At 40.4% G+C, this 26,217-nt stretch overlaps 1 protein-coding gene across 2 annotated transcripts in view; it reads left to right on the top strand.

The window, feature by feature from the left end:
- Window positions 1–20,189, top strand: part of SYNE3 (spectrin repeat containing nuclear envelope family member 3) — a 59,779-nt gene extending 39,590 nt beyond the window's left edge. For both annotated transcript variants that reach the window (XM_027673912.1, XM_027673910.1), the window contains exons 13-18: window positions 699–862; window positions 1,813–1,936; window positions 2,105–2,260; window positions 2,938–3,087; window positions 4,341–4,379; window positions 16,803–20,189. In XM_027673912.1, coding sequence (XP_027529713.1) covers window positions 699–862; window positions 1,813–1,936; window positions 2,105–2,260; window positions 2,938–3,087; window positions 4,341–4,379; window positions 16,803–17,000 — 831 coding nt within the window. In that variant the 3' untranslated portion in view covers window positions 17,001–20,189. The remainder of the gene's footprint in view (window positions 1–698; window positions 863–1,812; window positions 1,937–2,104; window positions 2,261–2,937; window positions 3,088–4,340; window positions 4,380–16,802) is intronic.
- The last annotated feature ends 6,028 nt before the right edge of the window (window positions 20,190–26,217 follow it).

Below are 26,217 nucleotides of genomic sequence, written 5' to 3'. Positions count from 1 at the left end.
TCACTTTGCAGCATTCAGATATTAAGAGTGGGGGTTTCTAGTGAGGATTTTCTGGTTTGGGAGAGTAATGATGGTTTGTTCCTCCTGTGATAACTATTCGTTGCTGCTGCCTTCCTGCTTTGCCCTCTGTTGTGGGGCATGGAGCTAGGTAAAAGACAAGAACAATGAAAAATGGCTAAAACTGTTGAGATGGATAAAGTATTATCAAAGAATAGGTGGTTTTAAAAAGAGCTCTACCTGTCAGGGTGATCTTCCTGGAAAATACCTGCCTTTGCCTGTATGTAGTCATTGATACATTGAACATTACTGCCATTTTAGCCAGCCTTAGACTTTGTTGAACTGAGCTGTTCCAAAGCTGCCAGCTTTTCCCTGAATAGCAGTATTTTGCGTGCTAGAGTTACTCTGCTAGGTTACTTCAGCTGGCAGCTTTTGTCTTCCTATGGGAAACCAGAAGATCTCATGGGAAGGTGACAGAAGGAGGTGCGTTGACAACTTGCACCCTTGAAGTTTTGCCATCAGCTCTTTGACATGCATTGGCTCTTTGCAAGAATCCACAGCATATTTTTTTTCCCGCTAGGTATGTTCTAGCTAGTGCCAACAGAACCAGCATAGTCCTGGACTGAACATGGCCTTCAGTCTGACATAGCCTCTGCTTTACCCAGGATACCTAGAAGTAATTGTAAGGCTGTGCGTTTCAGAGATGGCTAGCTGAGTTTCCAGATAAGGAGATCCAGCTGCACCTTGTGGAAGCTCATGGCCAGCTGGTCATGGAGAATTCTTCTCCAGAGGAAACTGCCCATGTCCAGGCAGAGCTGGATCAGCTGAAGGAGTCATGGAAATCACTTAAGGAGATGGCAACTGGGTAAGTGTTCATGTAGATCTACCTCATCTCTCTTTGATGGGATGCTCTTTACTGCTATATGATCAGACACAACTGATGCTTTATGCTTTGTGCTGTGAAAGTGAACAGCCATGTTACAATGCCAGAAGCAGGATGAGATTTTATTTAATACTTTGTAAACTGAAAATCGTTACTTTCAAGAAAACTATTTTAGAGAATCCATGAGCCAGAGTCTTTGAATCTGCCTTTACCTCATGCTTGGAGTAGACAGTGTCCTCTTAGGACCTGGATTACCCTTGTATTGCCGGTCCGTGTTGGAGGAAACCGGGCATAGACTGAGTGATTTCTGCTGTTCTGTCTCACCTTCCTCTTCTCCTTGCTTTCTTATCTGGAGATACCTTCCAGGAGGGTATATCTGCAATGGGACTTGTGCCTTTTGCAAACTTGCAGAAGTATAAGCAGAGCTAAAATCCTCTCTTAGCTGGGAAATGAAGACTTAATTTATTTTGCCTCCACTGTGCAGTGTCAAACTACTGCTCATATTTGCTGGTCTGTATTAAAATTTAATACCACGTTGCATGCACGATTATATTTGTATATAGTGTCAAAATAGGCATAAAAATGAAATTACTAAGTTGAGGAAGGCTTGATTGTACTGCCCCCTGTTAATAGAAAGGAAGGTATATTGTCAAGGTAATATTTTTATTCCCCTGAATAAAAGAAAACAAAACATTTGGAAATGTTAGAACCAGGGTACTGGTGCTGCTTTGAGACACTCTTGTCTTGCTCTTATTTTGCTAAAAGGATATTGTGAATAACTGTAATAGTAATAGTGCTAGTAATAGTAATAGCAGTATAATAATAACAGTGCTGTTTCACCAGAGCTGTTCTCCATAGCCCCCAGTCAAAATATGAATGTCTTATCATTAGATGTCCCACTGCACTGATGTCTCTGGTTTTGTGTTTTCAAGTCTTCTTAAAAAGTGGCAGTTAGATAGACCAGTGGCTGATAAGAAGAAAAGAGCACTTGTGGACAGCAGATGGATGTCTAGACCTGCCTTCCGGCTTTTAAATGTAGATCCTGACCATAAGCAGGTGAGATGGGTATCTGCCTTCATATCAGCTTCACAAGAACAATTTTATTGCCTTGATCTGATATTATGGGTTAAAAAGTTGGAGGTTAAGATCTTGCAATCAGACCTTCAGAGGAAACATCTGACATAACAGTAAAGGGTTTTTTGTTGCTGTTGTTCTGTAACCTAGGAGAAGATGGGAGAAAGGCAAAACACAGGCAGCCACTTGAAGCTCCTACACGACTTTGAAGAGTGGCTACGAGGAGAAAACACTGAACTGACCAAAATTCTTGCTGGGACTCCATCTTCTACAGAGGAAATTAAGGCACACGAGAGCAAACTTGAGGTTAGTGTTCAGGGAGTGAAGAGGGAGACAAAAATTGCAATAGGTGAAAGTTCTTTCAGAATTAAAAAAAACCCAACAACCAAACCCAAACAACAACAACAACAACCAAAAAAACCCCAAACCACCTCACCAACTAAGCAACAACCCACCCCTACCCCAAACCCCTAAAAAATCCCCAAAGAACAAACAGACAAAAAATTCAAACACTCTACTCTCTGCTTTAGAAGACTCTAGAATAGATGAAGCTCAGAAATTTAAGACAAATTTCATCCATTCTACTAAGAAAGGTCTGCCAGAGCCAGAGTGGTAGAAGGGAAGGGAACACCTGGCATCTCCCTGTTGGGCTGGACATTTCCAGTGTGGGATGGTAAAGGTGTTCATTGAAAGAAGCTGATTAAAATCAGTGTCTGGTATTTGGCCTCACTCTGACTATGGCCAGATGCAATGGCAATGAAAGCTGTAAGAAATATAACAAACAGAAATATCCAAGGTTGCAGGAGTCCTGCAGATTAACCTTTGGTATCATTTCAGACCAAAAAAGCAATAACAAAAATAAATGTGCTATTCCAGAGTACCCAGTAGTTTGATTTAATACCACTGGTTTTTGGAATGCTAGTTTAAAAATTGGGGCCTTCTATATAATTCTGAGTTGCTGCTGACCTTCTGTTTGCCTGCAGGAGCTGCGATCTCGTGTGCCTGATGGTCAGCGTCAATTTGAGGATCTTCTTCATCTTCATTCTGTCGTTGGAAATTCTGAAGATCTGGAGGACCTGCGTTACCGATGGATGCTCTACAAATCTCAACTGAAAGAGTCCATGAGTTTGCCGGTAGGTGACAACTTACAATTCATTGGTGACCTCTGCCATTGCTCTTTTATGTTGCTTCACATTGCTAGTCTTAATTCAACGTTACACATGTTAATTAATTAAAGGAGTTGTGTGCTATCTTTTTCCCTTTCTAAGCAACGCTCAAAATATTTCTCAAAATTGAAGATTCAGAACAGAATGACAACTGGCTGTTGTCAAAGAAGGATGAAGTTTGGGACTAAGAGATGTTTGTGTGTGGGAATAGTCTGGATATATGCCTAGTTCTAGGCACATGAATTTCTATTTTTTTACCCTTTCTCCACACAACATTCTCTATTGATTTTTTGTTTTGACAGTTCCTTCAGTAAGAATATATTTGCTGTTCGTTGTTTGTGTCTCCTGCTGTGAGACAGAGTGATCAGAATAGTCACTGACTCAAAGTAACTGTGCACAGAAGGACCTAGTCCTTTTTGAAACTGTCTTTATGGGCTAATGATTTGGAATGAAATAAAGAGGAAGTTTATTAGTGCAAGAACCAAATTATTAAAGAAGTTACCAAGTTCTTGTACATAAGACATGCTAAGGATGGCAGAATTCATACCCATATATAAGATATTCCAGGGCATGCTGAAGATATTCCCATGTTCTTAGCATAAACATATATAATTATTAATTAACACTTTTCTAGCTAAACTACTCACATTTTGTGCTCAACTTCAAGCTAATCAGAGGATTAGATTTTACAGGTTTGCATACTTTCTGTATGCAAGTGCTTTGTAAGGTATCTGAACTCAAACACCTAAAATTTGAGGCATTTGAAAAATTTCTGCCTTGGGAAACCTTGTCTTCGAATCCAAAGCTTATTTAGAACACAAATCCTTTGAAGTGCATGGAAGGTAAGCATGACCTCTATCAATAAAGAGTATATTTCTGAGAATTGTTTGCCGTTGATTGTAATGACTTACACTTTGTTAACCAAAACCTTCTGTAAGCATAAATATGGTCAATAGGTGTCAGTAAAGTCAAAGCAATTGCTGGGAGAGCCGCTCATCGGATTCAAATAGTCAAGAACCTAAAAACGTGTCATCTTTCTGCCTAAGGTGTGTTAAAAAGCTCATTAAAAAAAATCTCCTGCTGGTTCACTCTATCCAGGTGACCACAAATTTGAAAGAAACATCCCCTATGAGGTGAATACTCATTTATAGGCTCCACTGGGATCTTAAGTTTATGCTTCTTTTTTTTTCTTTTCTTTTTTTTTTTTTTCTTTTAAACAGATTCCTGGATCTCGGGAAGAACCAGACAGATTCAGAAAGGTATGACAGTTTCCTATCACTGGCTAAAAAATGTTCAATCAGACATTTTGCAGAAAATTATTTTAAAGTTTTCTAAAGAGTCCTGAGATTAATTTGCTTATTAAGAGCCACTCTTAAAGAAGTTATTGATTTTCTCCAGATTTTAAGAGGAAAGATATTACAGAGTTTTTACTCTTAAGCTTTGCTTACTGTTTCTCTAGAAGCTAAATATCCATCTCCTGGAAGAGGAGGGGAACTCAATTCTTATATATCTACAGGCTATATGAACTTAATTCATTTTCCAAAAGAGTCTAAGGAAGAACCTGAATATCTCTCTGAAGCATTTAAGGGATAAGTGCCTAAAATAATTTTCAAAATGGGACTCCTAATTCTTTGGACACTTGTGAAAAATAATGCTTTCGATCATTCAGCCCACCTTCTTTCTAATGCAGAAAACCAGAGAAAGGCAAGAGATTTGTCTAATGTTATTGGACTAAATCCTTATTCTAAGCAGCAGAATTCCTCTTGTGAAGGATTTTCTTTTCAAAGTGATGACATAAGAAACAGAAGCAGTACAGGAGATGATAAGGAGAAACTTAAAGAAAACAAAATGCTGCCAGTTTCTTATTAAACCAAGCAGCACTTCTGATCCCATTTTCAAAAAGTCAGCAAGTTTTTCAGTTGAACTTAGTGTTGAACCGAGTCTTTTCTCTCTGTCATGATTTGCTTTGTTTACAGATACTGTTAGGTTCTACTTTGTACTGTCATCTCACTTTCCATTTCTTTTCAGAAGGAATAGAATAAGGCTTTATTTACCCAACATGAAGTAGATTGAATGAATAATGTGTCACAGGAACATACTCACATAGTCATTTTAAGCTAAATCAAACCCTCAGTTTCTCCTGTTGCAACATCTCTTCAGAGGAGACCAATATTTAAAGAGTGAAAGACAGTGCACTTCTTCTAGTGATGGCCAGAAGGCAAGATTTTTCTCATTCAGATGAGATATTCCTCTGATACTCAAATGTGGAGTAGCATCTCCAGTATTTTTCCCCAGCAAAATACTGACCAGTTTTAAGGTAATTTTCACATGTTTCCTGAATAGTTTTGGCCTCAGTTCAGCCTTCCCAAAAACCCCCAAAGAGTTTCTGTTCTTGCCTGTCTGGCTCAGCATTAATTGTTTCACTCAGTAAGGTCACCAGAATTTTTCAAGCTGGAAAAACAATATGACAGTTTAATACTTGGTGTAGAAGCAGCCAAACATTGAGTAGTGCTGCTTTTCCCTAGAAGAGGCCTAAAGGGATATTCCAGAAGACTGACCAAGGAATTCTCTGGTTTCATGTGATTTGGTTGAGTCAAGTTGGTTATAGTGAAAAACAAACAAAAAGCTTTAGGTGTAAGCACATCTCCACTACAGTTAGATGCCATTTTTTAATTCATCTGCCTCACCTACCTGGGGGTACATGGTATGTTTATTCATCCTTAAATTGTCCATATTAGACTGAAGTCTTCAGTTAATTTTCAAGGATACTGGAATAACATAATGTCAGGCAGCAAATGTTTGTCAATTGGTCCTACAGCAAGAGCACAAAAAACACATTCTGTAAGTTTTTAATAGCTACTGAACACAAACAAAGAGAAACAGCTCAGGGTGAGAAGGAATGAAGAACTGAAATACCTCATAAGCTTGAGGGAAATGGCTCCCATTCACCAACAACTGATTTGCAGCTTCCCTTCAACCTGTACAGATGTTGCGGTAACTTAGACCCTGCTCACTTCAGGGAGATTTTGCTGACTTCAGAGATTTCATTCAGTGTTTAAATAGTATGACTACAATGGGAATCCAAGTGCTCTAAGCAGAGATGTCTATTTTTTTTTCTTTTTCATTCAGGCTAAGGGTTTTATCAGGATGTGAGCCTGTGTTGCCATAGGGTTTTTGAGCACTATTTAGGAAAGCCAGAAAATAATGTTCATTCCTTTTGGGTGCATCACTGTTTGGGCTAAGAGAAGAGGAAAAGCAAGCCAACTGCAGAATTCATGGCTTTGCAGTTCACTTTAAATTAAGATTTAACACCTAAAACGTTGCTAGAAATGAAAGCAAGTTTAGGCAAAATATTTTTGTATGGATGAATATCCTTTCAGAGCCGTGGTGAAGGAAACCAACTACCCTGAGAGAGCAGCTGATCTCAGAGTTACTATCTGCAGGAATAGCACGTGGTTGGGGGCTGCATCACGGTGCTTGCAACATCCGAGGAGTTTGCATGCAGTAAGATCAGGTTGTCTCTAATATGTCAGCTCCCTCATGCTTTTGAGCCACACAAAATCAGTAGAAGTGTCAGAATTTCAGGTGGTTTTGGACTGATCTCTGCTTTTTGCAACACGAGGTCCCCAGTGACCCTGCTCATCTCTCCTGTTTGAGCTGTGAATATTTTGCAGCAGCAGCAGATCAGTCTGGAGAAGCAGAAGACCCAGCTGCAACCAGTCTCATTCAATTGCCTTCCAATTTTATTCCATTTCTAGCCTACATGGCCAAATGTTGGGCAGAATAGAGCCTGCTCCATGTATGGTAATGTGCTTTCCTGATCCATTGCTGAGGACATGCCCCCAGGCACTGGTGCCCTTAGGAGCAGTACAGGCTAATGACTGCGATGTGAGCAACTTCTTGTTGATTAACAAAAAACATTTGCAGGAAATTGCACTGGCTGCAGTGAGTTTTTAGCAGGTGCCAGTGACAGGGCAATGTAGATGGATATTTCTGCAGGGTACCTAGCACACTCAGGAACATAATCAAGCAAATGCTCAATAATAACTATGATAAATGTTACTTTCAAAGGTTGGCTCCCAGCTACCTGAAAATATTCCATGAGCATTTTTAGCATAAATAGGAAGTCAAAGCCTCATTATTTACAGGTCTAGGTAGCACTGTTTGATTTATTTTCCTGAGTGCTCAGAGTAATTACCCTTCCTTGCTAAACAAACGATCTGGCTTTATTGTTTGTACAAACAAAATAATTAGAATTCATTACATCAGCGGTCAGCTAATTGCTTCCTTTGAGATTCTGCTAAGAGTAATCTCCTATAACATACAGACAGAAGGAACATGTAATTTAATCTTGTTTAGAGACACCATTGATCTGGAGTCAATCAAATTAATGCAGTCATTCAGGAAACTGTGTGAAGCAAGAGCTGCCACAGTTTGCCAGGAAGAAAACAGTAATGTGCTCTGCTCTGCCCAAGTGCAGATATGACAGGAGTTCCACAACAGAAAAGCACAGCATTGTGAGTTAGTGCCTGTGTTAGTAGTGCCTCTGTAGTGCAAGTGTGTGGCCCATTTTTTTTCCTGAAGTCCTGCTAGGTGTTAGCTACTTGAAATCTTCTGTACAATTACGTTCTCATTAAAATGAAAAAAGACTTATTAAAAGGTATCTTTGCCTCAGTTTTCAAGACCTCTTTTATAGGTACAGATAATATCTCTCTTTTTTTTTTCATCTCTGAGCCTATAAGCCTGTGCTTACCATTTTTAGGAATTATATCATGACCTAAACACAGAACAAAGGGCATCTTAGTGCTAAAAATTAGCAGATAGAATTATTTTCTCTCAACAGTGATGTTTGTTCTAAAGGAAACTTAGTTAAAAAAAAAAATCCCTGAAAATCCTGACTGCCTCTTCCTGACTCTGACCCACTGCTAAGCATGCTGAGCCAGGCAGCAGCATCCCCTCCTTTTCCAGCAGGCTCACAGGCTTCCCTTCATGTTACTGCACCTGTGAGACTCCCTGCCTGTCTGCTCTTATTTCTGTAGGTTTCAGTTTTTTACCAATTTACATTACAGTATTCCCAAATGTTTGTTGTTTGTCTGGTCCTGCCACATTTGTGCCTTGCTGATGCCCTCTCTCTACAGTAGTGCTGGTGCACAGTGGTGAAGACATCTTGCTTCCCAGGACACCTGGTTCTTACTTTCTTTTCAGAGATGTGTCCTTTCGTAGCCTGACATGTTGTGAAATATTTGCAGATTTTCACCAAGAAGATAGCTCAGAATGATTTTCTCAGCAGATATAATTTTACCTCCTAACTGAAAGGTAACGAGAGAGAGAGATTTGTTGAGCAATAGCAGAATGCAACCAATTTTCAGTATCTATCTGAAAAATGTTTTTAACACTACTATAAAAAGCATGGTAAGAAAAACTCTTTAAATTGTTACCTCAAATTGTATTAGTTTTTGAAAAGTAAGCCATCATTTTTTTGAATTATTTAAATAAAATGCAAACAACATTCAAATTATGTATAATGACTGCTGAAATTTAAGAAAAGTTTGATCTTGACTTGAGAGAAGTCAATGGTAAAGCAGCTGGAAACATACATTGTTGACATGACAAACTAGCTCTCCTAAAAGTAGTACAGCCTTGCTCTTAAAACATACAGCAGTGCCGTGGGGGTCCTGGTTGGTGGCAAGTTGAATGTGAGTCAACAGCGCCCTGGCAGCCAGAAGGGCCAACCGTGTCCTGGGGGTCATCAGGCAAAGCATCACCAGCCGGTCGAGGGAGGGGATTGTCCCGCTCTGCTCTGCACTGGGGCGGCCTCACCTTGAATATTGGGGCAGTTTTGGGTACCACAATATAAGAAAGATATTAAGCTATTGGAGAGCATCCAAAGGAGGGCAACAAAGATGGTGAAGGGCCTTGAGCTGTGTGAGAAGCAGCTGAGGTCACTTGGTCCGTTCGGTCTGGAGAAGAGGAGACTGAGGGGACACCTCATTGCAGTTACAACTTCCTTGTGAGAGGGAAAAGGAGGGGCAGACACTGAACTCTCCTCTGTGGTGACCAGTGACAGGACCCAAGGGAATGGCCTGAAGTCGTGTCAGGGAAGGTTTAGGTTGGATATTAGAAATAGGTTCTTCCCCCAGAGGGTGGCTGGGCACTGGAACAGGCTCCCCAGGGAAGTGGTCACAGCACCAAGCCTGACAGAGTTCAGGAAGCATTTGGAGGATACTCTCAGGCACATGTGTGACTCTTGGGGAAGGTCCTCTGCAGGGCTAAGGGTTGGACTCGATGATCCTTATGGGGGTCCCTTCCAACTCAGCATATTCTGTGATTCTGTGTGGTATATTTGTTGGGACAAATTGTATTGCTTATGAGTATATTAAAAACTGGTGGAGTATTCCTGTGTTTTTAATTGAATTCAATTAAATTCAATGAGCAGCTCAGCCCCTCACTTCAGCCTCTGTCGTGAGATGGGGGAGATTTGGAAAGGTAAAAGTGAGAAAATTCTTGGGTTGAGATAAAGGTGGCTTAATAAGTAAAAAAAGGAAACAAAGTAAACAAGTGATTCAAAAAAATCCCAGTGGCTCATCACCAGCAAACTGATACCCAGCCAGGGCAAGGGCAGACCTAATAAAACTCCCTCCCTTTTTACTGCTGAGCACAAGGTCCTATTGTATGGAATATCCCTTGAGTCAGTTGGGGTCAGCTGTCTAGGCTGTGTCCCCTCCCAACTCCTTGTGCACCCCTAGCCCCCTCGCTGGTGGGGTGAGGTGAGAGGCAGAAAAAGCCTTGGCTCTGTGTACTCACTGCCCAGTGAGAACTAAAACATGAGTGTGCTACCAATACTGTTCTCAGCACAAATCCAGTACGTAGCCCCATACAAGCTGCCCTTTTAACTCTCTCCCAGCCAAAATGAGTACAACTGGTTTAAAACCCTCTTACCCTGTTGTGAACCTTTTTCAAATGGGGATATTGCAAAGGGATATTCCATGCCATAGAGTATCATTCTCAGTTTTTAAAATGGAGGAGGTGGCTGGGGGGAGTCAATCACTGCTGGGGGATGGGCGGGGCATAAGGCAGTGGGTGGGAAACAACTGTGTTGTGAATCACTTTTGGGTTTTATTCTTTCTTGGGTTTTATTTTTCTCTGTTGTCTCTCTTTTCATTAAAATTATATTATTATTATAGGTTTTATTATTATTTTATTTAGATTATTAAACTGTTCTTATCCCAACCCACAGGTTTTACCTTTTTTTTCAATTCTCCTCCTCTTTTCTCTGGGTGAGGGAAGGGGGGCAGAGTAAGTGGCTCTGTGGTATTTAGTTGCCAGCTGGAGTTAAACCTCAACAACTGTTTATGTGCTGAAGATAGGACCAAAGGAGGGACCTTTTCTCCTTGCTTAGGTCTGGAGAATTATAGAAATCAGTGCTACTTAAACTACTTGTCCTACGACATGCTTCTCCTAAAAATGTGTCGTGTTATATATGCACACAGAAGCTAACCTTTATAAACCTGCTTGTGTCACAGTAGCATATGGCACAGTAATTAGGTCTAAGTGACTTTGCAGCAGAAATTTTGAAATATCTCCTGTATATGACTGCTGAAACCTCAGATACAAACTTCTGGCTCTTCCTTGTTTTCTGTTTTTTAAATGAAGCCTTCATCAAAGCTTCTAGCTTATCATCCAGACGTGTTGAAGGACCCCAGAATCCCTCCTGAGAAAGAAAACAAAGTCCTTAATTTGCTTATATACTTACTTATTTACGTACATACGCTTAGCTCTTCAGAATCGAAAAGAATGTTAAGGTTGCGAAGTCAAGCAATCTGAAGATAGAAAATGTCAGAGCTCAAATTGCTTGTATGACCGCAGTTAACCTCCCTTCAGCACATTCATTCTGGTAGCTCTTTATGAGATGGAGAATGATAAGCACAGGACTCAGTGAGGCCCCACTTATTATTCCCTTCTTATTCCTCACTGCTGGTGGCCTAACCTGGGCAGTGTTTGCTTTTAGGAAAATTCAGTTCTGAGTGCAGTGGCTCACTGTCATTTTGCAGAGGCCGTAGAACCTCTGATCAACAGTATCCATCTCTTAGTTCCTGCTGTGGTTTATGGGATTGTGCTTTGCCCAAGAGCGTGTTGGATGCTCAGTTCTGTGGTGACAGTAGTATCCAACTCCCCCAAATTATTTCCCCCTTGAAAAGACCAGCTGGGATTTGCAATATGTTGTTTATCTTAGAGGGACACTCATGACTCTGAGTTGAGAACTGATGAGGAGCCCAGCTCCAAACTATCTCACACTGAGGTAAAAACCCAATTTGCTTTGGTTTGAGAGCAGCCTGTGATCTCCCTGGAACTGATCTCTTCTTGTTGGCAATAATCGGCCTCTGTGAGTGACAACTGAATAAGTATCCAGTGGGATCTCAAGTGGCAGAAGCACAGGGCCTGTGTAGGTTTGTGTAGGTTCAAGGGGAAACTGGACAAGTATCTGGAAGAAAGATTCCCTGAGTGTTAAATAGATGTACAAGCTGCATCAGGAAACTGCCTGAGCTGAAAGTAGCTGGAGGCTGAGAATATTAAGGAGAAACTATTTATCCTTGCCCTAGTACCTATGCATTTCTGCCTATGGCTGTAGAATAGAGGATATTTGGGCTGGGATACAGCGCTGGCACGAAGCGGAATGGCTGTTGGTGTCTCTGTATAGTGTCTGTAGGACACTAGGGCCTTGGTCTCTATCCCTGGGGAGAGCAGGAGTTTTCAGGCAGCAGTGCATTTTTCAGGAAATGCTCTGAGGTCAGAGGAATAAAACCAGACTAAATATTTTTTCTCTGCTGGATCACTGAGTCAGTGGTGCAGGTATGATTTTTGTCAGGCACACTGGTGACATACAAGCAGCAGCAAAACCCCACTAATGAGCTTGGTGTAAGATGCTATATTACTCTGCTCCCTCAAATAGCTAGATTAACTGTGTGTTTTCTTATACCCTGGAACATGGTCAATAGCAAACTTGGGAGAGCACTGATTTTTAGTAAAACACTTCAGCAACTTACACAGGCATATTATGGAGCAAGTTCTAAAGTGCTTTTCTGCTGTTTCCCATCCAAGTGATTTTTCACGGTGCATTTGGTGAGGAGTTATTAACTGCAAACAGATTTAAGTTCTGAGGACTCCCTAGATCTAAACCGATGCTTGTCATTCAAATGCCCCAACATGAATCAAGTACAAATGTGAATGTTCACAGCCAGTGCAGTTCATTTGGTAACAAGCATGCATTTAGCATTACACAAAACACAGCCCTCCACCCCTTGACAGTCCTTGCTTGTCCTGGTATTTTGAGGGAGAAGGGGGAGGACATTTATTCTTGATGGTGAACTTTAAAAGTATATTTTCTTTTTAAATGCCAACCTATTCCTTTTCCATGTGTGTTTCAAAAATGTCTCTGACACTTTGGCTCAGTACCTAGGTATTCCAGCTGTTATTCTAAGATGGTGGAAATTAAAGTTCTGTTGACTTCACTGGAGCTTTGCCAGTTTTTCTCAGAGGAAGATTTGATTTCAGAATATTTTGTGGAGCCTAGGTCTGACATATGCACTGCAAGCACTGCGGGTGCTGGGTAGTAACTGTACTGATGCCAGTAGCTGAACTGATTCGGGAAGGGAAATTCCATGGTGTAGCAAGGGTTGCTGTTCTGACCCTTGATCTATGCAAATTAAATATTCAAACTGTCTCTTGCAAAGGTGGAACTGTGTTAAACTGGCCTTTTCTAATGCAGAATGATGTGCTAAAGGATTGGGAGTCTGGCCCTGATTCCAGGCCCCTGATCACTTTGAGCCCAGGAGAGCAGAGGTTTGAACCTTGGTTTACTGAATTTCCTGTTGGTGCCATAGTGTCAGGTCACCATAGCCTGAAAGCATCTCTTTTTCATGTCACTGACCTAAAAAAATACCTTAACTAAGTAAAATTGAATGGCTGCTTTTTTCACAGAGGGGGAGTCAGTGCCCCAAATCTGCCCTGCTTTTTCCAGCTGTATTCTCTTTCCTGTTAAAAGTCACTGCGTCTCCTTCAAAATTTTTATCCTTTAACACCTGTTGTAATACCACAACAAAAAAATATCACCAATTGTTCCAGCAAGCGCAAAGCAAGAACTAATGTAGGTTTCATGTCACAACAACCTGGGCATATAAGTAATGAATCCATTTGTAAGATGTCTGCTGAACTCCATGGACAAGTAGTTCCCAATCCTGAGTATATTTAGTTGTCTCTGTGCATAATCCTGCTGCAGACACTAAAGTTAATGATAAATCTCCTATGCATTTCAGTGTGTGTAGGTTGGGGCCCTTATATATTAAGGGTTTATTATTGCAAATTTGCTGAAAGCACCAAACCCTCACTGCTCCTGTGTGCCTCATTTTCAGTCCTGCAGAGACATTATAATACCGTGTTTATGATAACTGAGTCATTCCCATGACAACAAATGGAGTCAGAAATATAGGATTCTGACCTTCCTGTGTGATCAAACAAAACAGAGAAGCTGGGCAAAAAAGACAAAAGTTCATCAAACACAAATGCCTATAAACTCAGCAAGCAGGTGGGAGAAAAGCAGCAGATAAAGACAAAATATTTCTCCTTCTCTGAAATTCTGCCCCAAGGTAAATGTCCCTCCACAGGTTTTTCTCATGCGAGGATCTGCTATGGTTAGCATGAGTATCTTCCCCTGCTGAAAGCTCCAAGGAGAGCAAACAATAGCTTGTTAATAAAGCTATTTCACATTAATTCTTTCTGGAGGATGAGCTGTGAAAAGCAATACTATTTTACAGGTCCATCCAGTATATCTAAAAGCAAGGCACTTAAATAGCATTTCAATCTCATCCCATTTCTTAGAATTGCATTAGTAGTCTTTGCTATAGAAATCCAGGCAGAGTAAGTGACATGCTCTGAATCAAATGCTATACTGGTAAAAGAATTGGGGTAGAAAAAATGTTAGTGGCTAACTGGCAGTGCGGTCACCACAAGAAACCAGCGACAGACCTGAGTAACCGTAAGGTATCTGCTCCCTGGGCTGTGGCAGGAACAGAGACAAGGCACAACTGGATCAGTCCACATTTCCCACCAGTTCATAGGCACAAAGAGATAATTGGGAAGAGAGGTGTTGCAGCTGGTCTGGCAATTAAATAATAGTTTCAGATTAAAGTAGCTTTCAAAACCAATGCTAAAGGATTGACAGCAGTAAAACAAAAGTTGTAGGTGCTGCTAGGAAGGCTGGTAGTCCTCACAACTGTATCAGTGGGTGATGGACTTCTAATTCCCACTTTGTGCAAACATTTTTGAGACTTCCAGTCATAATGAACCATTGAACAGTCAGTCACAGGATCCTACCCTTTAACAACATCAGTATTAAGACTTACTGTGCTTTAGTGGTATAACAGAGAGCATGGTTTGAATTGTCCTAAGGTAGAGGTAACTCGAATCTAATCTTCCACTGACAGAACTACACGTGATAATTTGTACAAAAAAACTTGCTCATAGCTTCTAGAGCTTGGAAAGAGTCTTTTTTCTTATAGATGGTGTGCTATGATAACTCTATTTGTCATATGGCTGTATATTATGGATGCAGTGAAGAATTAAGAATGAGAAATGGTCAATGAAAACAGAGCTGTCGATGACAGTCCGTTGGTTTACACTGACTGCACCAAGGAGTGGCTGTTTCGTGGCATTACAGAGACAAGCCCAGACTGGTGGAACCAAGAGTTGTGGCTGCTGCCCTCATGTGTAACAGATTTAGTGTTGACTGTAAACAAAGAATCCCTGCAGGATCTTTCAGCCCATAGGCTAATGAAACCCAAGGGAGATAAAGGATATCAGGTCTGGACTCCAGGAGTAGAGAAGGGAAAGTCTCATTAATACAGCTACTTATGCCTGATACTTCAAGAACAGGTCAAAGTAGTAACAGAGGACTCCTGCTAGACAGGTTGGTGAAGCTTTGATTTTGTGGGTAAATGATCGCTGTACCCAGGGAGCTTGCCCAGTGGTGCTCAAAGTCAGTCCCACTTACATCCTGGCATGTACACTTTACCCACTGACAGTTCCAGTGTTGGGGATCTCAGTTTTCATTGGCCTCAATGAGCAAATTACAACCCAGATATTGTGGGCCCGAAATGGTAGAGCAAGCAGGTGTTGCTCTGCTGCCTCTGCATCTGCCTGACACAATAATTAAATGTCATCTGCCATTTGGTATAATGGAAGCAAACCAACTACAACAGAAGGATTTTGCAGCACAACTGTCTCATGATGTGTAACTGCAGCTATATATTTGCCTTCATAATTAATTCTATAAGCATTTATATAGCACTAGAAGGGACTGAGTAATTTAGAAAGCAGTGGAAGAGATCGTTAAAAATAGCAAAAGGCATAATTACTTTTTTCTATCATCAATCTCCTCCTTATCTTCTCTGCTGTTGTTTCCCATGGACTATCCATGGTGGTGCTGTAGTGGGACAAAGGCATTGCCTGCTAAGAGTCCCATAGGGGCCAGAAGCCCTAATTTTGCTGCAGCACTGACATTGCCTGTGTCTTGAACACAACAAATTCACTCCCTTTTGTGGAAAATGTGGGTCTCACTTCAGTGGAATTTTTGTGCTGATATTTGTGATGAAGGCTGGTACCTAATGTTGTGGCTGCATTAAAGGCTGCATTTATGTTCAGAGTTTAATGCCTTGTTTGATGAAATGAATGGGTTATTGAGCTCTCATCTTCAGGATTCCCTTTTTTTTGGGGGGGGGGAAACTCATGTAGTGTAGCTTGTTGTCAGGAGTTACCCAGGAATCTTGCTAGTGGAAATCTCCCTTCTTAATTAAATTTTTCTGAATTCTGTAGCCCCAAATTTGTTATCTCCTGGTCATGCTAATCCACATTAGATTCATGAAATTAATTGAGCTACTCTAGATTTGCACCAGCATAAAGGAAGTGTAATGGGACTTCTTTGTGTGGCCCTCCCATGAGTGCACATCAATAGATGTGACTTTATTGTCTTCTTCACTGTCAGCGTTGTGTTTCTCTCACTATTTTGCATCATATAAAATTTTAAGATAGGCCTAGTAAGGTATAAGAGGTACTGAGTCAGGCTGCACTACAGGGCCTTTTTTCTGACCTCCAGCCCTGTAGATTCCAAAGCCAGGATCCAGAGCATGTTGCAGCTGGGGAGATGATTATGAGCTGGATGAGCTGCCAAAGAAGCTCCTTCCTGCTGACAGAGAGCAGAAGGCTGGCTCCTCTCTTCCAGGCATCAACATTCTCATTTTACAGACTGGAGAATAATTAAAGCAGAACTTCTGTGCTGCATGCTGGCTGGGAAGGAACCAGTCGTCAGCTTAGGCATGAGCATTTGTAACCACCACTTTGTAATTGGAAAATGGACTTGGAAGCAATTGTTTTCTTCTAGAAGGTCAGCAATGTTTTCCTTCTAGAAGACAATGGTTTGCCACAGTAAGTTCCTGAAGATAGTGAATATTCTCCTGAAAAGCATAATTTAACTACCAGCCTCAGCCAGCTTCAGCGTGCCAAGCACCCAGGCTGGATCCTAGGGCAAGGACAAGGGTTGTTCTAACCCTCTACACGACAGTTTGATGTAATTGAAATGGGTGTCCCCAGTACTTAATTTTTCTGAGTTCTCTTTGGTTTGTGTCTTTCAGAAGCGCTCTGGAGGTGTGTGCTCATACCTGCATCGAGTGTGCTGGGCAGCACTACCATTGCAACTCCTCCTCTTGCTCCTCCTGCTCCTGGCCTTCCTCCTGCCACTGGCAGAAGAGACCCACAGCTGCACACTGGCCAACAACTTTGCTCGGTCCTTCAAGCTGATGCTGAGATACGAGGGCCCACCCCCAACCTAACTTCTTGGCGTGACACGAGGTGACTGACAGAAATACAGACTCTTTGTTTTTAACAATTGCAACTATCGTAGATTTTAGGGCTTCTAACAAGGCCGTCATATCAGCTGGATAGGTCACATAGGTGCAACATAAGATTAGTCCAATTTAATAAGGTATTTGAGCAAAATTAATATTTTTACAATATTTTATTATATTTATAATATGTATATAGAGACTGTGTATGTGTATGTATGTACATATATGTATAAATGCATATCTGTGGTCAAACTAACACCCATCATCCATTCATCCACTGTTTTAAGGATATTCCTGCGATGTTTCTGTTTCTGCCATCTTTCAGCAAGCAATACTGAAGGATGGTTTTGTTGTGGGGTTTTATGGGCAATTTTTAAAATTGGATTCTTGTTATTTACAACTGAAGTCAGAGCAAGTATGGGAACATGTGCATGCATCACAGCGCAAACTGGAGAGCAGGCACAGTAGAATCAGGTTTGAATTCAGTGGATGACATTCAGCCCAAGAAAGATTTGGACTATTCTATTTGAAATCTTGAGCTGCTTTTTCAGTATCTGGATACAGGGAGTTCAGAAGCTAATGGAAATATCGCTACTGACTTCAGTTGGAGTGGGGGTGGACCTCCTCTTGTTTTAATTTTTTTTCTTTTCCAATTACTGTGTTCTCCAGCCCACCTGAATCAGGAGAGGTAGAATACAGTAGGAAGAAAGCTGAGAAAAAAGAATATATTTTTTTAGCATCTCTTTAGCAGGGGAACTTTTAAAATCAGGTCATCATTTTCTGAACAAATTTGTGAGCACTGAACAAAACCTCGTATCAGCTATCTTGCATATAAAAAGCAATGGGTTTTTTTCTGTTGTTTGTGGGGTTTTGTGATTTGGTTTGTTGAAGTTTTTTACTTTATAAAGAGGCATTTAATAACGGATCATAAAGCCTGAACAGTGGGATGCAGCCTGGCTCAATGTTAGCAAAGCAAAAGTCAGAAGTACTTTAGTAATACCACCCTGGAAACACGATTCTTTCCTAGGATGCTTTTATATGAATGGTTTATTGAAATGAAGTAAACTGATTGTATCAAAGAGAGTCAAGTATAAATTTCCATATGGTCTAAACTCTAAAATTATGACAACTTGTCATTTATTTACATAACCTTATGCCTGATTTATCAAATTTTTGAATGTACCTTTTAAAATGCCTTTTGATGTAAAAGCAGTTCTTACTTTATTATGATGAAGCCATTCTTAGTGGTGTTTTAACTAGTTGATTCCTGAAAGAAAAAGTAATTTCTAAAAATGTGTGCCATTTTTGAGAACTAACCCTTATTGTCTCATGTTTTTAACCACAGTAGTAATCATGGAAAAAAAAAATTTAACAGCCTCCTTGCTATGTTACAGGAAGAACTTGTCTTCTGAGTATCGGTATGGGGTATTCTGTGTTGTTTTCCAAGCAAGTTCCAAAATAATATAAAAGCTGTTGTGCAGCTAAATTATGTAGTAGCTGAGAGACTGAAGGAGGAAGTCACTTATTTAACAAAACCATTAAAGTTTTACTAAAGAAGCAAACTTGGGTAAAATAGGGAGCTGGAGCAGCAAGGAGCTCATTATAGGCACAGAATGAGGGAGAACAGGCAATGTGAAAGAGGAGCTGCTAAACATAGAGAAGAGAGGTGTGCAACAATTTATAAAGCCTAAGAAAAGGAGTCACAATTAACACAGAGGACAAAAATAAAGGCTCTGTGGAGGAAAAATCTCAGAATCTTTTTTGGTTCCCTCTGCCTGCTACGGTATTGATACTGTTGCATATTAAACAGCTTTTCTTCGGTAGGATTTAAAATGGGGCAAGTAACAGGGACATTACCAGTGTTCTGAGGAGACTCTTCCACCACCAGGACCCTGTCACTGTTCCTAATAATGCCTCTGACTACACTGGGTTTACTAATGTTGGATTAAAATGCCAAAATTCTGCTAAAAATGTAAAGGAGAGTGGAAGTTAAAGGAGATGGAGAAGGTAATCAGTCAGAGCACAAGAACAGAATGAGGAGGAGCTGAACTGATGTGGATTAAAACCTGACTGTCAGGAGATATCAGAAGAGCTCTCAGAGCAGGCAGAGGGGGGCTGGAAGCAGAAAGATGAGGAGAGTGGATGTCTGCTGAGCAATAAGACATTCACATCGGGAAGTAAAGGAGGGCCTATGATTTCTTTCATGATGGAGCCAGGTGTAGAAGAGCTGTAATTTGTCAGAGAATGGGGCAAATTAATTCTTTCTTTGCAACTGTTCTTTCTGGTGGCAGAAGACATACCTCTTCCTCTCCTCTGATTATCTGTGCAAGTGCCATGAACCATTCCTCTAAAAACTGCTGTCAGCCCTGAAGGAAGAAACCCTTGTGGCTGCCCAGCAAGAGGCTAATCATGATACACATCTCCATTTCAAATTAAATCCTCCAGCAGAAAAGAAGTGTAGGGGAAGAGGGGCAGTAACAAAACCAGCTCTGTGTGGTTGTGGATACGTGTAGGTGTGCACACACTTTTTTGTGACGTGGCTACATTGCACTTCTCTGGGTCTTGCTGAGCTGTTCCAGGTGATGAAAGCAAAATACCAGTGAGAAAGTAAAAATAATGAGGAGTAATAAAGCTGCAAGTGGAAATCAGTAGGGAGATAGAAAAGTTTTTTCTATGAAAGCACAAAATCTCGCATCAGGTTTCTTTCTGCCCAGCCTTTCTGATCTGGGTGATTTGTATGGGTTCACAAATGCATTTGACACCACAGGAGTGTGCAACTGGGGGGAAAAATTTCCACACAGAGGATCGTAAGAGAACAACTGCATCACCACCTTGATGTTTCAATGTTGTGACAGGTTAAAAAAAAACCAAAAAACAAAAGTAAATTAGAAACACACTTTTGCTGCTGGGATTGCAATCAATTTATTCTGTAGGTCCCCTGTCTGTAATCTTGGAAATTTTTGCTTTAAATCTCAGTCGATCCATTCTCATTAAATTAAGTAATCTAAATATCTCACATAAGTGATGAATATTTCTACTTCTTTGCCATGAAAACTATCCAAAGCACAGGACTTTAATGTTCATGTCACTGAAAACAATTTAATTCTTCCGTAATGTCATTGACCTTACCTGTCCAAGGCAGGTGTGAGATTTTTCTAAGAAAGAAGTAAAAAACCCCCAAAAAACGCTTGAAATGTAAATGCAAAATTTATTTTCTTTTTTATTCTCTTCTGATTTTTTTTCTGAAAAGTTTGTGATACTGATTCCTGGAAGTGTATGTAAATATTAATCAAGTCAGTAATTGGAATAATGAAAACAAACTGCCCAGTCCAGCTTCCAGGAAACTGTACAAATCTCAGATTCCTCAAAACACAATCTAAATCATACTGTTTCAAAATCAGTCCTGAAAATCTTGAGCACGGTTCTTTATCTTTGCTCACAGATGATTTGGTAGTTATACTCTCACTTTTGAGCCTATAAAATCCCCAGCTCATACATCTCTGACATCCAGTCGTAACTGAGGTGTATTATAGCTCAGGTTCAGACTGGGGCCACTGCCTTAAGACATCCCTTGCCAAAACCTGGGATGCACAAAATAAATAAGCGTCCAAACTGAGGACTTGCACTCCTTTACCCTAATCCAGATCCAACCACTGTTAAAGGGTACTAAAATACTCTAAAATATATCGAATATATTTGAGGTTGTAAATTGTTTATGCACCTGGTTCAGGCCACGTAGCCTGTTCTTCATGAAGATACCCAGTCTGTTCACAGAGCAGACCCCTTACACATCTCTCCCAGCTCTTTTGCCTGCACTGTTGGACCCGGTACTTGATTGACCATATTAATGAACCTTCAGTGTTGAAGGCAAAATCCTGCCCTCCATTGCCCACGCATTACCGTAAGAATTCTGCACAGCCCCAAAGGCACACTTCAAACACAACCTTTGGCAAGAAAGCCAGCCTAATTTGTACATTGTAATTGATTTTCAAGCCAGATGCTTTCAACAGAATTTTCCATGACAGCAATACATTGAGGTAGAAAATTGCTATTGTGCTACATGTCTATTAACAGCCCTTTTTCTAATTCCAGCTAGCAATTTAAGTGGTTTTAAATATTATTTATATATACCCTCTTCAGAAATCTCTGTATGAAAAACATGTTCAGTTCTAAGCACACACATTATAAATGTTGTGTTCCTCTGCTAGCACTGAATCTCCAGAGCAATCATGATTTCTTATTTGTAGTGACTGAGATACTTACAAAACTCAAACATTGGAGTCTGCAAATAAACCTACTAGCCTAACTAATAAAACCATCTAATGATCACTGCATAATTTTAAGTGCTTTCAGAATGGCTTTATGCTTCTCCTTAATCCCTTTTGTTGGAATAGTTGAAGACCTCAGAGAGAAGAAATGTCTCCAAAAATATACATCATTAGATAGATAGATGGTAATCTCTGCACGTCAGAAGAAATAGTATGTTCTCTTTAGCTGCTCTAGGACCTCAGGAGTTTGCTCCATCTGATCTCCTCTTCAATATTAAATAGGGAATGTTTTACTTTGATGTGTGTGCATACACATCTCATTAGCACTAAAGAGATTTGAAGAGTAAGTTCATGGACAAGAATTCTTTTAACTTGTGTCGACAAGAGAGAACATTTCCTCTTTTGTTCAAAAAAAAAATGAAAACTGCTGTGTGACAGAGGTTCCCAGAGCAAACAAAGCTTTTTGAAATAACTGAAGATTACAGACTGAAATTAAATTGTCCACCATAGGAAACTGAAGAAATAGTTTTGCCTTTCAAGAAATTCTGGTGTAACACCCCCAGTAAATATATCTTTGCCAGGCATCATATCTGTCTTTCAAGTCATAGGTTGTGTACCCAGCTGGCTATAAGAACTGCTTTTGGAAACTTTACTATCCATTGGACAGTATCATTTGCTAGTCTGCAGCTGAAAACTTGTGTACCCAACCAACTATATCAGCTTCTTCCAGAGTTGCTGGGGGCTGTCGAGGATATTCTTAGCAATTCTCAGATCATTGACCTGCTCTGAGCCATTACAAGTTTATTGCATTAGTCGATCTGTCAATGTTTGGCAACTCTCAGAAACCCGTTTATTAAAATACCAAAGATAATATTTCTGTTACAGACGACACGATTCATTCAGAGACCACTCTCATTACTTTTGCCATATTTAAAGGAAGATATCTATTGGTTATACTGGAATATAAACAGTTAAGTTGTAGATGTTGGGTAACTGTGTGGCATGTTTTAGACACAAGGCATTCTGACTTGTACATGTCTGTTTAAGAATTGTGGGTTCATGTTGCATTTGTTCCATGGTAAAACAAAACAAACCAAAGATGCTTCAATGTAGCATTTAAAAAAAACCCCAAAACCAAACAACAAAGCAGGATGGAATAATCTGTCATACAGCTGATTTTTTATTATCTCTTGTCTATCCAATTTAAAATATGAATATGTGTCTATAAGAGAGTTATCACTAGATCTGGAAACAAAGGAATATATATCAGGTATATACCAATTCATACAGTAGCCTAACTGGCACCTCTGTTCTCTAACCTGCTTCAGCAACTGCCAGATTTTACCTCATTGTACTGTGAGCTAACCACCCTCCTCCTAGTAAAGCATGGGTAAGATGATACTGCTCAGGTTAAGGTACAGCATCCCAGTGGAAGCAGCAGGAGACATTAGGTCTTCAGAAGGCAGCCTGATATCTTTATGCAAGAGAGGAACTTGTACATTTGGCATAATGAGAGCAGCCCAGGACTAATGACACAGGAACAAGGGCTTGCCATCCTGCTTTGCCAGACAAAATTTTGACAGTGGCCGTCAGCACTATTCAGTTTCATGTCCTTGACTGTGGAAGGAGGCTCCCCTCAGGGTGATTCACTCTAGCTGAGATTTGAGCCCTGGAAGTAGCTTTTTCTTTTCGTTAAATACAGAATAAACTGCTAAATTAAACCCCTCCGTGACAGATTAATGGTAGGTAGTGGGCCCTGATGGTCCAGGAAAAGATACAGGAAATGCTATTGTAGATAAAAAACAAGTCATGATGATCTCTGTTCAATCCTTAGGAGATAGAAATTCATTGTAGAGCTGGAGTGGGAGTTTTTCTGTTCCTTTGCAGGTAAATGTCAGGTGTTGTCTTTAGTCTTCTGAATTTCTTGGGTGAACCTGTTCAGTGCCTTGCTGAATGCTAGTGGTTTTCTGGCTTCAGAGCTGTTTATAACAGTAAGCTCCACTTTCTTCCTATGAGTTGTGTGGAAAAGGTAAACCCTGAATTGGTTTTGAATCAAAAACTTTTGTTTGGGGGGTGGGCATGGTTTGATTTTCCTTCTTTGACCCCTTTGTGTTGAATCTAAGGAAGCAGAAAGACCAGCACTACCCTCTCCAGGCCATACTTTGTCTTTCCTTCTTTTATGAGAGCAGAGGAGGTTTGGGTTTGTCTTCTTCCCAAAGTAAATTATACAAGTCTTTTATGGGTTTTTTTCTATTACAGTTCTTCCACTCCCTAGATCATTCCTCTTATGATTTTAGATCATTTCTCTTAAGTGCTTCCAGTGGCAGTTCTTCTTCAATACCTAGAGCAAAAATCTGGTCTGGTTTCAATGAATTTAATTTCAATAAAATTTTCCCCCATTGCAATTTGTCCTGCAGATGCTCTGCCTGTTTCTGCTGCCCCCTGTGTCAAAACAACCTTCATCACTATCTGAGGAGACTCTGGTCCTGGCCAGCCATCTCTTCCAAGTCTCCTGGCCATGTCCTGCCTTCACCTGCCTTCTGTTTTGGCTCAGGAACTGCCCTTAATATTCACATCTGCAGACAGGAGTGTGAGGGTGTTGCTTAAAAAACAATTAATAAAGAAAGCCTTGCTATTAGCATTGTTCATAGCCTTCCCAGGCCCTTTTCTCCTCTCTAAGCAGGTTTTGATGTGTAATCCAATTACTGAGTGCAGAAAATTGCCCCTCAATCAGTGCAGAGGGCCAGCGCTTCAGTTTCAGCTCTATTACCCTCACATTGTCACTGCCTGTGTACGTGCTCACATGTGCTGCTGGGCCAGGCTGAGTGCTCCAGAGTCTGGGCCCTTAGCTGCCAGGAGTGTTTGAATGTTGTTGCCATACACCCTAAATAAGCCAGGACCCTTTTTTTGAGCTGGGGAAAAAAAAGAAAAAAAAAAAAGAAAACTAAAATGGGCGCTTTTAACAAACTGATTTCACAACTCATTTATCAAACCCTATAGCAAACCATTTATTTTAGCTCCTTTTTCCTCCATCAAAAGCTATATGTTAAAAGGCAGAGGTGAATTTCGAGGGGCTGGGAACTGATGGATGCAGTGCCACCCACCCTCACCAGTGCTTTGCTGGGAGACCTTCCACTAGAATTCAGGGGTAGGAGCTGTTATTTCTCCTGAGGTGAATCCCACCTTCAAAATCAAATTATTTCTTTTGTCAAGTCTGATAAGCATTGAACACCACAGACTTTGTTTCACTACAGGTATGAACGAATGCCTCTGTACGGTACTTTCCATTGCTATGAAGTATATGTATGTATGTATGTATATGTGTATATATATATGTAATGGGGAGCGTAATTATTGTTCCACCTAAAGAAAGGTGACATTCCACTTCAATGTAACTTTCAAGTGCAGCTTTTAAGAGAAACTGTGTCTTAAAGGGAAGCTGAAAGAGTTTAGAGGTATATGTTTTAATGAGCTTTAATAAGCTCTGAGTTTGGGTTTCAGTCTCTAGGGCAAAATGCACCCAAGATGATTTTCCGATCACCTTTCCAGATCACACCCTGTAAGAATTTAACCTGGGAGGCACTCCTTGAGCACTGGCTGTTCCTGAAGGTATTTGGATGTTGCATGTGCTGTGTGTCTGTCCTCAAGTGTCAGCCTCCATTTTGTACATGGGCTTGACTGGGAGGTGAAAGACACACCTTTGTCTTGCTCCAAGACCCTGATAGTAATATTTGCCTCAGCAGATGTTTTCTCTTTGGTCAGTGTAACTCCTTCCATTTTTTTTTAACTTTTAATTTGTGTTAAGTAAGCTTATCAGGTGATTCCAGGAAGGCACACTCCATCTGTCCAGCATCAGAGCTTCCCTTCCAGCAACATACCTTCTTCTCATTTGTTTACTTGACTGTACTGGACCACTGTGAAGCAATTACACAAGCAATAACGCAGGTGTTGCATTTTTCTGCCATTGCCTTTTGTAAGACACAACTCTCCACTGACATTGAAAAGTGGTGGGAGACTCAGAAGCTGCATTGTTGTTTACTAGCAATATAACCAATGCACAGTGTTCCTACAGAGGGCCTCTCCTCACTCTTTAGAGCAGCTGGCTGTCTCAGGCCCAATTTAATTCAGAAGGCTGGATTATAAACAGTTTTGGATCTCTTCACCAGCACTCCATCAATCTTGCTTCCATCAGTTTTCGTGCTTTTGTTTAGTTTCAAGCTAGAAAAAAGTTTAAAGAAATGTGCTAAGACTCCCATATAGGGTGAGTAAATATCTCATATGTTTCACAAAAATTACAGCAAAATTAAGGGATTTGATCTCACATTTAACAGAACTAATAAGAAGTTCTAACTGAAATATTAAAAAGTTATTAAGAACAGCCTGAAGTTTCTGTAATCAAATTGTTCTCTGCTTTTAATTTAAAAATCAGCAAATACAAATGAGGTATGTTTTGCCACCTTCTTTTAGAAGTGGCCTGAAATTAAAATTTGAATCCTCCCTAACAGGAAGTTTATTGATGTGGATCTAAATTGCACCAGTATGTCCCATGTTAGATCACCCACCTCTGGGCAGAGGGAAAACCAAAGGCTGTTCACAAGAGAAACTCATGTTATGAATGGTTTTTAAATTCTTCAGAGCTCCTATCCACTTCCAAATGTCAGTGATGGGGAGGATCAGAAACCTTCCTGTGAACCCTGTCATTTCGCATGTTGAAATCCTGGCTTGAATTCAGGTCTCCACCTCAGCTTCTTGTAAATGTTAATATTCAAGTAGAACAAAAACCTTAGAGGCAATTACAGCATGAACATCTCTTCTTGTTTATGTATAGTAGCTGATAACAGAGTCTGCAATAATAATCTGTGTTTATATATGTGCTGTTTAATGTAACAGTTGGGTACAAAATACCTTTTAACTGTCACAAGAAAATAACTGGA

The sequence above is a fragment of the Neopelma chrysocephalum genome, unplaced genomic scaffold (assembly GCF_003984885.1).
Source record: "Neopelma chrysocephalum unplaced genomic scaffold, ASM398488v2 Primary Assembly neopelma1_24, whole genome shotgun sequence".
Taxonomy (NCBI): Eukaryota; Metazoa; Chordata; class Aves; order Passeriformes; family Pipridae; genus Neopelma; species Neopelma chrysocephalum.
The sequence above is the reverse complement of the archived record's forward strand: the minus strand, read 5'-3'. Positions and strand labels throughout refer to the sequence as shown.